The following is a 12664-nucleotide window of genomic DNA, read 5'->3' on the forward strand; positions in this document are numbered from 1 at the left end:
CAATCTGTGAACTGAACCACCCCACCTGATCCCATTAGCACACCTGGGTGTCTGGGTGGAGCAGAGGAGAAGGGTGGAGAGGGTTTGGAGGGCGGTGGAGAGGGAAACCAGAAGAGCAGGAAATGGACACCTCTCGAACCCTGAGCCACTAACTTGCATAGAGCGCCTTGAGAAAGTAACGAGGGGAAAAACCTGAGCCCTTAAATGTTTCCACAACATGACATGTAAAAACGGGAATCATCCATCAGGTTAGTAATATGTAAAAAGTACATTTTGCAAAGTTTTATTTTTATTAACACAATTGCTGGCTATTGTGACACTAACCATGACAGTGACCCCTAAGAGGTGTTTTCGCTCAACTCCTGACCCCTGACCCCAGACCCCCTTTCCATATTCCTTCTTTCACATTTGTGTTCCATAACTCACAATCCACTTCGGTATTATTTATTATACATTCATAACATTGTTTACAGCCGCAGAATGCTGGAGTTGCGTGTGTGTGATCGCAATCCTGTGAGCCGCTCCCTTCTGCTTCGACGTTAAGATATGGGAAATATTATAACGCAAAAAAACATTCAATTTTCAATAGAAAACAGCAGAAAAACCGAAAATGCCTTCTATCCAGGTGAGAGAAAATGTTAAACCTAAAATGTTTTAAAAGGAAAAATGTTATCAAATGAGCAGGTAGCCTGTAATGTTACCGAAGTGCAGAGAATGAATCCACATGATGAAAACTGCAACATGAAAATATATTGTTTAACGTGACCCAACGTTTTTGAGTGTGTGGTGAGTCATGAATTTCTCAAAGCGGGGTTATGTGCACATGTACTTGTATATTTAGTACAATTAAAAACAAATACGCATCCCCTCCCCCCAACAATTTTGCAAAAAAAAACCGAGAGAGACTTTGCACTTGGCGTCTCCGCGGACTTAAGTTTCCGACTTTTTCAGCAGCGCTTCTCGCCACTGCAGTTCCCGCAGCGGGCGGTAGGCGGCGCTAACGGTTTAGTGTAGCAGTGTTTCCGCTCCGGGAGGGGTGGGGCTGGGGGTCGGGCTGGGGGTGGGGGTTCGAAGGAGCTTTCAGTTGGTCCCCACATGGAGACACGAGCAGCAGAAACTGAACAAATGAGCCGAACAAACTGGGCGAACTCCCCAGTGGAGCTGCGGGAACCGGGGCGCTTTAGAGAAAACGTTTAATTGCTAATTAATATAAAGTCAACATTTGTTTGTAAACACAAATGTCACGTTACTTTCCGCGATGAAGAAGAGTATGAGCAATAAAATGAAAGATAAAAGCATACATACAGCTGTTGACTAAACGAGCGCTTCGTTTTTGAGTATTGTCTACCTCCACAACTGTGACATTTTGGTTTTTTTACAATTTCATTTCTCCCTTTCTTCGCTCTAGTTTATTTGTGAAATGTCGTTTAACTGTAAAATTACATTATAATTAATTGCAGGATTCTGTTAAAAAGTACTCCTAAGTGTTTTCTATTCCATACCTTTATTGTACTGTATTAGAAAGTGGAAGGTGAACCGTCGTAGGTCTAGTAATAATGTCTAAAAGTGAAAAGTTATAATGAAAAGTTTATTTACGTGGTTTTTAAGTGTTTCTTTTTTTGACGATGGTGTTTGCAGATGTAAGCCTGGAATTTGATAAAAAGTAAAAATAAAAATTACAGCCCGCAGAGGAGAATGTGTCTATATATTCGGACTTATCGGTGTTTCTCTGCGAAAAGTCTATAAAATATTTTACCTTGTTTTACGTCGCTTTGAGTACAGCGTGTTTGTGAAAAATGACCGGGTTCGACCTCTGAAACCGCCTGTAAAACGGCTCGGCGGTGAGAAATATATTATATTCGCGGACAGATAGAGTCGCTTTACGAAAGAGGAAAATTACAAACGAAGGATTACTGTAAATGTGCGCCCGAGGCTCGCGCTCATTATCAGCGACGTCCCCGCGAAATGGGTCTCGTGCTCGATATTCCTCATATATTCACCCCCTACTTTGGTGTATTTCCGCGGAACAGAATTAGTGCAGGAGTTGAGAACAGGGAGGTTGCCGGTTCATGTTCCCGTAGTACCCTTAAGCAAGGTACTTACCCGGAATTACTACAGTAAAACACCGTGCTCTAAATGAGTCAAACACGTCACACTGGTGGATAAAGGCATCAGTTAACGAATTAATAATAATTTATCATCACCTTATTTCAGAATTTATTTCTCGTCTGGTGAAAATTCGTGAGACGGTATTATTGAAACAGGCCCAAATTAATAATAAAAACAACAGTAAGAAAACTAAGCAAAATGAAAATTAAACTTCGGGAATAAAAGAGGAAGTTAACAGTTTAGCTGTTAATTAATACATTATCACTGGGTTATTATACATTAAAACGGAAAGATCGTTCTTGAACTGGTTATTAAATAGAGAGAATAACGTCACCTGGAGTTCTGTGACATGAGACTGAATTGTCACAATGTATCCCGGACTCGTTTGATGGTCTTCATAAAGATAATAACAGTAATAATAGGAGCGAGGAAATGGATCACGTTAGATATGGATAATAAGCAATATTAAACTGTGTCGCAGATGCCGTTAGAGAGAGAAAAGAGAAAATGTGACACATGATGTGACGATGAGCGGAATCCTGCGTTTCTCCGCAAACCCACCGTTTCCGCCCTTTGATGTGCCTTTATCGCTCTTTTTATTGCTGTTAATCACTTTACAGCGAATTGCTGAGGCGCGCTGCGAAAGTGATGAAGTTGTAATTGTTTCAGTCCAAACTGAACACGATTTGAACTGGACTCCCGCCGGTGCTGCCCGAACGGTTCAATGCACGGAGGAGAAGCAGAAAAGACGCAACAACAATCCGCCAATTCGTGCGCTTGGAATGAATTATGATTTATTGATCTGACTGAGCGTCGAAACAGAACATCGGTGGTGTTTACAAATATTTTCGCCGTTTGAAATGTACAATTTCCCTTGTACGTGAAATGGAAGGAGGACAGAACGCGAGTGGTCGGGTGGGAATATATATATAGTGCCGAGTGAATCACTGTGATGTGTTCGTTACTCACCGCCGCGCTCCGCACGGTCACTCGTGTCACCGGTCCGGGGTCTGTCTCGAGCCGCCACCGTCCCGCCGCAGGGCTTCCGCGGCGATTTCACGTTCGGGCGCGTGGAGGACCGACTCCCTGGGCCACGCGGGACCGCTCCGTGCGCGCAGTTTGCGCTCTCCGGTGTGACGCCGCCGCACGCGCCACACTCTTCTCCGACGGCTGCACCTCCCCACCAGAGCCTATGGAGGCAAAGAAGGCGATTTGCGCGGCGGCGTGGACCCCACCGTGGACCGTGGCGTGGGTGAAACAGGAAAGCATCAAAGTCAGGAGAAAACGCAAAAAAGTTAACACGTGTCAGTGTGTACTGAGTACTTACTGATGTCGCGAACAGTTTAAAATCAGTGTACCACGAGTGTTTTTCTTTAGCAGAGTTATACATTATTTCAGTAACACTTATGTATTCAGTACTGTGCTTTGAATTTATTAAAATGATTACTAATCAGTCACGAGACACACATCCCTTGACACGCCGGACCCCTGCGATGATGAGCTCTTCGTGGGAATTAATAAAATATTCGGACAAATTAGCTGCATAATCTGGTTATATTTAACGCATTTAGAGCAATTTCTGAAGGAATCTGTTATTCCAGGATCGCATGGATGGATTATCTGAAGTGAAAGATCCACGTGTGGACGTAATAAATGTAAAACTATATTCTCTGAAAAAATTATCACATACGGCGGCTGTATTTCTACTCGTGCTGAAGAGTAATCGCGCGTTTCTCAGTCAGTGTCTGGTATCTGTGCACATGATTATATATTTCCATCATTTAAGTAGCATTTAATATAAAAGGCACTCTGACCTGCTCTTTGTGACTGCTTTTTTTATTTTTGTTTTTATTTTTTCCCCAATACTGCTGGCCAGCCTCAATCAAGTTGATCGATCTCCCGAACAGTGCGCGCCTCCGTGCCCAGTGAGGGGTTCCACTCCGCGCAGCGCACTCCCATTGGACACGCGTCGGTGCTGAGCGCTGGACCATCCCATCTGGCGGCGCGTGGGGGGGGGACCAGGGCTCGTGCACGCTCAGAGTGGCATGTGTGAGCGCTTCGGCGCGTGCTGAGCGCTCCTTCGCTTCACTGCTGCGTGTGCGCGCAACTGTGAAAAACACGAAACTAAGTGAATCATGGTGGTGAATAAAAAGGCACCTTTTCCAGCTGCTCCGCACTTGTGTGTCTCGCGTTAGAGAACTTGTAACTTTTTCTCATCATGTGGATCCATCGGTTTTTGGGATTATTTTGTCCATGCAAAGAAAAAAAAAACACTGCGCCCTTTGCATACACACGTGTGTTGGAGGTACAGCATTTCTGCGAGCTTGTGGTTACAGTTGGAAACTACTGTAGGACACAGCGTTCGCACCTCCCTCCTTTACTCGCAGTAACCGTGGGAAAGAAGCAGTTCGTAATCATCATCGTGATTATTATTATTGTTGTTGTTGTTATTATTATAATTATTACTACAGTAAAACACATCCACAAACTGAGAGCACAGCAATAAAAAAAAGAGAGGAACACAAGTCAGAGAGGTGGAACACGCGGCTCCACACGCGCCCCCACGCCTCGTCTCGAGCCCCGACTCCTCTCTCCAGGGGTCCAAGCGGAGACCCCCGACACCCCCCCCGACCCCACCCCCTCCCCCACCTAGCTCCCCTCCTCTCCAAGCAACTTGCTGCGGCCCGGTACATTGTGCAACACGCGACCTGTTATGGCCACCACTGCTTCCGGGTTTCACCATTCTGGTCCAGACCCACCTCTGGGCTCCGCACGAGACGCCGGAGTCGCGCGTGCCGCGCCGCGCCACACCACGCCACGCCACGCCACGCCGCGCCGCGCCGCGCCGCACCGCGTGAACCGCACCGCGCAGGGGGCAGGCGGCGCGCATCGCCCACCGTGGCTCCTTTAAGAAAAACTCGTGCGGAGAGATCAGCCCTCCTCCTCCTGATCTCACTTAGAGCCCGTTGCATAAAAAAAGGAAAAATCAGCTCGCGAGCCGAGAGTGATCAAAGGGAGGGGAGAGCTCGCGCTTCGTGTCACTATTTCGGCGTGAACGGCCGGGCTGTCCCGAGCGCGAGCGCGAGCGGTGCGAGGCGCGCCGACGGCCGTCGCTCATCCCGCACTCCCGACGAGCGCGCGCTTGCCTGACAGCTGGAGGCGCAGGGAGCCATGAGAGCGTAGCGGGGTCCGAGGGGGTCTCTCTCTCTCTCTCTCTCTCTCTCTCTCTCTCTCTCTCTCTCTCTCTCTCTCTCTCCCCACGCCGGTCCGGCGGAGAAGGTCCGCTCTCGCGCTGCTCTCGCGCTGCTGTCCTGGCGCCCTAATCCCGCGCAGACCGAGGAGCTCGTCGCGCGCATCGGGGAGCCGTCGGGAACCGCTCGACGTGCGTGTGGAATTTGCGCGCCCGTGTCGCTCCAGCCTGGACGCGCGCGGGATCCGGAGGATCTGTGTGAAGCTCGAGGCTGGAGAGGGAGCGCGGCGGCCCGATGGCGCAAAGGGTGGGTACCGGGAGGAGTGGGGGGCAAGGGGAGCCCGGGAAGGGGCTCCGCACCGCGAGAACAACTTGCACGCACGCACGCACACACGCGCGCAGGGACTTTTTTTTCAGCTTTATACAAGTTCACTTTCCTCGAGCCGAGTTGCACCAGCCACAAACACGACGTGAAAGTGTGTGTGTTGCGCGCGAGAAAGTGTGCGCTGAGCAGTGTGTCCACATCACATACTTTCCAACTGAGTCATGACGTCTTTTTACTGTATTTTGTGCTCACCGGGAATGATCTGTTTACGTGTTTATGTGCCTAAGGTCGCTGTTTGTCTCATTCATTCCGTTTTGCGTCTTCATTAATTTCATTACATTCATTACAAATTACATTCCTCTTGCAAAATCGTGTCCTTCGAAACAAGATCGTCAGTTGCCACACATGTTTCATTGTTAAAGGAACTTTTGATGCGCCAAAAAAGATCTCACGTGAAACTTTCACAGCAAAATCCACCCGCGAATCTTCTGTGTTTTCATCTTTAAATCAGTGTCTGTTCATAATCTTTTCGTTCGTTTCGTAAAAATGGTGTATCGCGGTGTTAACTGAACTAAAAAAGTATGTACATTTAAAAGAACTCGCTAAATAATCCTTCTGTAAACCTTTTGCTAGTGAAGGTGTGACAGTAAAGCGCCCCGCTGCCTCGTGACACCTTTAGGGTTCGGAACATGAACGCGCTAATTCCCTTTTTACTGCACCTTTTTTTTTTAATTTTAAAAAAAAAAAAAAAAAAAAAAAAAAACACTTTCACTGCAATTGCTCTGGCTTTGGGGTAGCAGGGCGAACAATTAAGGCCACATATTAGTGAACATTAGGCCTTGAAAAACTTTACGCGTCTCTTCTCAATGCGGAGGAGAAATGGACCGCTGCGCCTCTTGGTTGATCCGTGGAAAGTGTTTTCGTAACTTGTTTTCGCCACACACACAACAAATATATTTATAGAGACCCTGCATGATTTCGAGTCTCCGGGCTGAAAGGGAAAGCTCCAGTGTCTGCTTCTCTGTGCCCTCTTTTAATGACCCGTGGTGCATGTGTCCATGCTTTTCATTTTCAGTTCATATTATATAATACGCGCTGCATGCGTTGTTGCTATTTTTCTATTTTTGAGACACAGTATATATGCGTTACGGCAATAATTTCACTTTTTGTATTGTAATTACTTAGCATGTGCTGTGTTTACTCTTGTTTTGCGTGCACATTGTAGTATTTATGCTGCTGCAGTGAGTCTTTTATTTTTACTCTGTATAACGTGCATGTATTTTACTTACTTGGCGGATATTTTGTGTTTAGTGCTGTTTAGTGGTTGTTTTGTTGAATTGATCCATGTTTTTCGGGCGCGTGGGACAAAAAAGTCGCTGCTTTTACTCTTGTTTACCGCTTGTATTCTATTTGGCCTCCTTTAGTCTTTTTAATGCCCTTTGTTGGATGTGTTTTATTTAGCGTACACGTTGCGTTCGGTGTTGCTCAGTCCACCTTTTGTTGCACTTACTGTAGTTCAGTGTCCGCGTTGTTGTTTGTACTCGCGCTGCTGTGACTGACTGCTGTGTGTGTGTGTGTGTGTGTGTGTATCTGTGTCGCGCGCAGTACGAGGATCTTCCCCACTACGGCATGGACGGAGTAGGAATTGCCAGCACCATGTATGCGGACCCTCACGCGGCCCGGTCCATGCAGGCCGTGCACCTGAACCACGGCGCGCAACTGCACGCGCACCCGTACCCGCACGCGGCCGCCGCGGCGGCGCACGCCAACGCCATGGCGCCGAGCATGGGCTCGTCCGTGAACGACGCGCTCAAGCGGGACAAGGATGCCATTTACGGGTACGAGCTGTCCGGGGGGTGGGGGCGTTACAGAATAAATGTGCACATAGTTATTAGTGTGAGAAGTGGGGGTGGGGTGTGTGTGTTGTGTGTGGGGGGGGGGGGTCGGCACCGGGACACCGGGACACCCGACTGTTTTTATATTGCTTTATTTATGCTTTTCATATTTACCTCTGTATATATTTAGGTAATTGCACGCGATCATTAATTACCATTAATCACCGACACCGTTTGCATTTGGTGTCCCTGCAGTTGTTTATTATGAAACTTTCACGTTTTGCGCGCTCACCGCGTAGCTTTGCTTTGTAACTAAAAATCGAGACTATTTGCTTGGATATATGAATGTATTGTTTTAAAAAAACATACACTTATATAACGCAGAAAATGTTGTTTAGTTTTTTTAGCAATTTACAACAACAAATACAAAATATAAGAAGCTGCCGATTAAAGTAGCTGAGCTTCACTGCATTGGAACTATGTCCGAATATAAATGAATATGCTGTCAATAATAATAACACCCTCTTTTCCATTTAGAATTTCTTGTCTACGTATGTGTATGGTATAATAGTAATAATAATTATTAACATAGCTGGGCCTACGTAAAGGACACCGCGAGCTCTGAGAACTTCGAACGCAATTTCATCCCTCATAAATTAACGTAAGAAAAGAGAAGACTCTCGCAACAAAAGTTTTAACTTGTCCAAATTTGCGGTTGCATTTTCGCCCCTGGAAGCTGAATGTGGAGCTCCAAGAAGGAGACTCCCTCCTCCATCCATCCATCCATCCCTCCCTCCCTCCCTCCCTCCTTGGCTGCCCCCGCGGAGCGGCGCGCGGCGCCTCGGCTCGCGGGCGGCGGCGGCTCTCGGGCTCCGGCGTGACGTTTCCCCGTGTGCTCCGTTGCAGGCACCCACTGTTCCCGCTCCTCGCGCTCATCTTCGAGAAGTGCGAGCTGGCGACGTGCACGCCCAGGGAGCCGGGGGTCGCCGGGGGGGACGTGTGCTCCTCCGAGTCCTTCAATGAAGACATCGCCGTGTTCGCGAAGCAGGTCTGGTCGGAGCCGCGCGCTTTACTTTTTGCTTTTTGCTTTTTGCTTTTATTTCACCCGGCCGATGCATCGCGGCATTATTCCGCGGAAGCGCGCGCACGAGGTGACACGCGCTAACGTGACAAGTTGGTGACGCACTGCGTGAGAAAAGCGTGGCGTTGCGGCAAATTACTGTAATTTTTGCCACGTGACCCCCTGGCCTGCGACTTGTCTCTCAATCTCTGACCTTTTCGTTGCTTCAGGTTCGAGCAGAAAAACCGTTATTCTCGTCAAACCCCGAGCTGGATAATCTGGTAAATATATAATTGGCTGTAAATAATGGGGTTTGGGGGGGGGGGGGGGGGTAGTGAGCTCTGATGTATTAATCAGTTCTGATCTGCGTTTGTTGCAGTGATGATGGTTGATGCATGAATATTTTTCTCTCTCTCTCACTCACACACACACACACACACACACACACACACACTCACACTGTAGCTGTCTCGAGCTTCTCCTCAAAAGCATTGATGCTAATTAATTTCACTCATTTGCCGACACAATGATCTCATCACCAGCATATTTTTTTTTTAAATAAACGATTAATTATTTTTGAATTCTTGATTACTGATGACTAGTTTAGAGTAGCTGTAATATTGCGATATAATGCAATAATTGTACAAGAAAATTAACGGCTATATTCGGGGGATTTAGGCAACAGTTTTCTTTAAGAACCTTTATTATAATTCTTTTAACAGCAGTGCAACTGGATCAAGGGCTGTAAAATACTCTTAACTCCAGTTTGTTTCACGAGCGCGTTTTTATTCTAATCAGTTTTTTTTCCCCCCCTCTTATTTTTTTTCTTCAGATGATACAGGCCATCCAGGTGCTGCGGTTCCACCTCCTGGAGCTGGAGAAGGTGACTGTCTCCACTGTCTGCGGCCCCTGTTACACTCGAGGCCCGTGGGCCACATTTGCATAAATGTCTTTTTTTCTGGTCTCTTGTAATTAGTGTCAAAATCAATCTTGGCGCCTATTTCTCCTTCGTGTTTAATTACAGTTCACGCAGACGGAGCTCGGCGAAAATCTCCGATTCAATTCCGCCCTCGCGCTCAGCGCGCGGTGCCACCACGGCGCCGTGTCCTTGTCACTGTGGGAAACAGACACGGATGTGATTATTAACTCTCGGAAGTGTTACACGCGCTTCCATATTTACTGTGTGAAGCCCGAGCTGTTTCTCCAAGGCGCTGACTGTCCCACTTGTATAATAACTCGCCAGGGTTCCTCGCGGAACCAGAAACACTCGCAATACTCGAAACACGAGCACTTCCACGAGGAATACACACACACACACAAGTATTTCGGGGGGCACGCCCCCCTCGCCTTGTTACCCCGTGGATTGTGTCACACGTGGCCGTGTCCCGCGCTGACCGCTCCGTAATCATTGACCTCGAGGACTTGTCGCGCGCCCAGTGAAAACTCGTGTGAAGAGAATGAACTCGCGCGCGCCCTTCGTGTACCTGCTACTCTGTAATGCTTGTTTCTTTTTTCGTGACATTCGCGTATAAAGTAACTAACAAAATATGAAGGGTGTGGAGTACAGGAAACAGACCCACGCGCCGTGGAACGTTGACGTTGCAAACCTGAAGCGCCCTCGTGAAGTGTACGAGCGGAACTTGCTGGAATGAGACGGTTTGGGAGGGTTTACCGCGATATCGGCGCTGGACGATGCTTTTCCCACGCGTGTCGCACGTGGGGTGGCGCTCAGCCGTGCTGTCACTGTCCGTTATCGGAGATATCTCTATTAAAGGGAAAAAAAAAACACTCGTCCTGCTATGCGGATGATCGAGGGGTTGAGGGGAGGGGGTCATGCTCGTGTCACACTCCGTACCCACCCCCCCGTGGTTTGTGCGTCTCTTCGTCTTTAAAAAGTGCGCCTTTTTTTTAGTGACTTTTACTTCTCTGCAGGTACACGAGCTCTGCGACAACTTCTGCCATCGATATATCAGCTGTCTGAAGGGCAAGATGCCCATCGACCTGGTGATCGACGACAGGGAGGGCGGCTCCAAGTCGGACAGCGAGGACATCTCCAGGTCCTCGGGACCCCTGGACCAGGTAGGACAGGTGGAAAGCGGAGTGAGCTCGTGTTTGCTGTGAGGCGCTCAGACGCTGGGGAGAAACTGAGATGCTGAGACGTTGAGGTGGTGTTGAAATGTTGGGACGATATTGCGATCTGGAGACGATGTTGAGATATTGAGATGTTGAGGTGAGATTATAACGATGTTGAGACTTTGGGAGGGATGTTGGGATATTGAGATATGGAGACATAGAGATACTGAGACTGTCTCCTGGGTCAGCGCGCTATTTGCATACGATTAAGGCTCTTTTAAATTCCATCTGAATGAAAAAAAAGATTTGAATAATGTGTCCATTATCGCTTCATTAAGGTCTGATCCCGGATCCGACCCGGGAGATTAGCTTGTGAAAGCATCGCCATAAACTTGACCTGTTTCTTGTCGATTTTAATTTAGCCCTTTTCCAACTCTTTTTTTTTTTTTTTTTTTTTTTTCCTTTTTTTAAACGGAGCCAAACATTATGGGTGTGATTTTGAAATCAGTAAATGGGCGGAGGGGAAATGTGTTTTATTGAGAAATGTGGCGTTTGGAGCCTCAGATGTTCTCATGTTCACCCTTCATTGAGCGTGTCTTTCTGAAGACACGAAGAGGAGCTCTGCATGATTTAAAAATAAATTTTGGCATATATTAGTATGCATATGCCAGTAGATTAAAAAAATAATGTAAATGAAAATCATTCAAAAGAAAGGAGAAAGAGCTGTTGCTCAGCTTGAGGATGGTTGCAGTTTTGCTGCAGGTGATGCTTTCAGAAACCCTGCTCGTTGTTGCCATATACCTGTGAACTTTGCATAATTCAATATGTTTTATGTGCTGCGTGTGGGGAGGGGGCGGGGGCAGACAGCACTTACGTTTACTGTAAGTATGTGTTGGAGCTTAAAATGGTATAAAATTAATGAAGCGATCAGGCAAAGTGATATAAATGTGCAAAGTGATGTGTGGTTGAGTGCTCTGCTGAGGATGGTGCATTATTATTATTATTATTATTATTATTATTATTATTATTATTATAACAATTATCGCGTTGGTCACCAAGCTCCGCACCGGGGCGCATATGGATCCATGCAGTTTCCTGTCGTTAATTGTTAAACAGTCAAAATGTGACGCCCTGTCACATATGAACATTTTCCATACGTTTATCCGGAATGTCTAAATCTTTTCACAATAGCGACGGCGCTTGTCGGGAGGCGCCTGCGGGCGGGAGCGCGCGCGGTTTACCGTTTCCACGCGCCGAGGCGGGACGGCGAGGAAAGGATGGGATGGAAATAGACTTGGCGAAACACCCTTGGGTTCCAAGGTATATGGAGCTTTCTGAACAAATTATGTTGTGCTTAGGGGCACAGAAGCGGGTCTTTAATTGACTTTAAGATGGAGACGTGCCCTAATTTCACCTAATGACGGGCCTGCGCTTCCTCTTCGTATGGAGGCCAAAATATGACATGTTTACCCCACCGGATCTGTGAGTCTGTAGAAGGGCCTCCTCGCACTGGGGGTGGGTGGGCGGGAGCAGAGCTGTCACTGACTGTGGGCCGGATGACCGCCGAAACGCTCTGTAAGGACCGCTTCAGGCGCGCGAGTGACCGGAAACGCGTTCGGTGCGGATTAATTAAGCAATTAATTAATTAACTGGCTTGTGCGCGCGCGCGCCTCATCACCGTCGACCATCTGAAAAAAAATACAGAAAATTTCTGAGTTTTTTTTTTTTTTTTTTTTTTTTTGTTACATTTCCCTATGTGGCTTGTGTGTGCGGTTGTTAAGAGGTGACATCTCGAACGAATTTGTGTCGTGTGTGCATTATCTCGTTCCATATGTATTTTTAATACGCGCCCTCGGGCATAAAGTTGAATTGGACTGGAAAAAAATGTTCTTTGTGCAAATTCTCAACATTGTTAACAAGACGGAGAAGGAGGCGCATTTATTCATAAACCAATTTATTCATGCAAGGGGACTGTAGCAAAAAAAAAAAAAAAAGAAAAAAACTTTGAATTGATTAAACTCCTGCCAAGCGCGCGTCCACGGCATGTCTTGTCTTGTTGCGCGCGCGCGGCC

The 12664-nt window shown here is 47.2% G+C and overlaps 1 protein-coding gene across 2 annotated transcripts in view; it reads left to right on the forward strand.

The window, feature by feature from the left end:
* The first annotated feature begins 4867 nt into the window (after window positions 1–4867).
* LOC108927001 (homeobox protein Meis1-like) overlaps window positions 4868–12664 on the forward strand; it is a 45633-nt gene continuing 37836 nt past the window's right edge. For both annotated transcript variants that reach the window (XM_029250923.1, XM_029250924.1), the window contains exons 1-6: window positions 4868–5606; window positions 7230–7462; window positions 8366–8507; window positions 8750–8800; window positions 9352–9402; window positions 10452–10598. In XM_029250923.1, coding sequence (XP_029106756.1) covers window positions 5595–5606; window positions 7230–7462; window positions 8366–8507; window positions 8750–8800; window positions 9352–9402; window positions 10452–10598 — 636 coding nt within the window. In that variant the 5' untranslated portion in view covers window positions 4868–5594. The remainder of the gene's footprint in view (window positions 5607–7229; window positions 7463–8365; window positions 8508–8749; window positions 8801–9351; window positions 9403–10451; window positions 10599–12664) is intronic.

The sequence above is a fragment of the Scleropages formosus genome, chromosome 4 (genome assembly GCF_900964775.1).
Source record: "Scleropages formosus chromosome 4, fSclFor1.1, whole genome shotgun sequence".
Classification (NCBI taxonomy): domain Eukaryota; kingdom Metazoa; phylum Chordata; class Actinopteri; order Osteoglossiformes; family Osteoglossidae; genus Scleropages; species Scleropages formosus.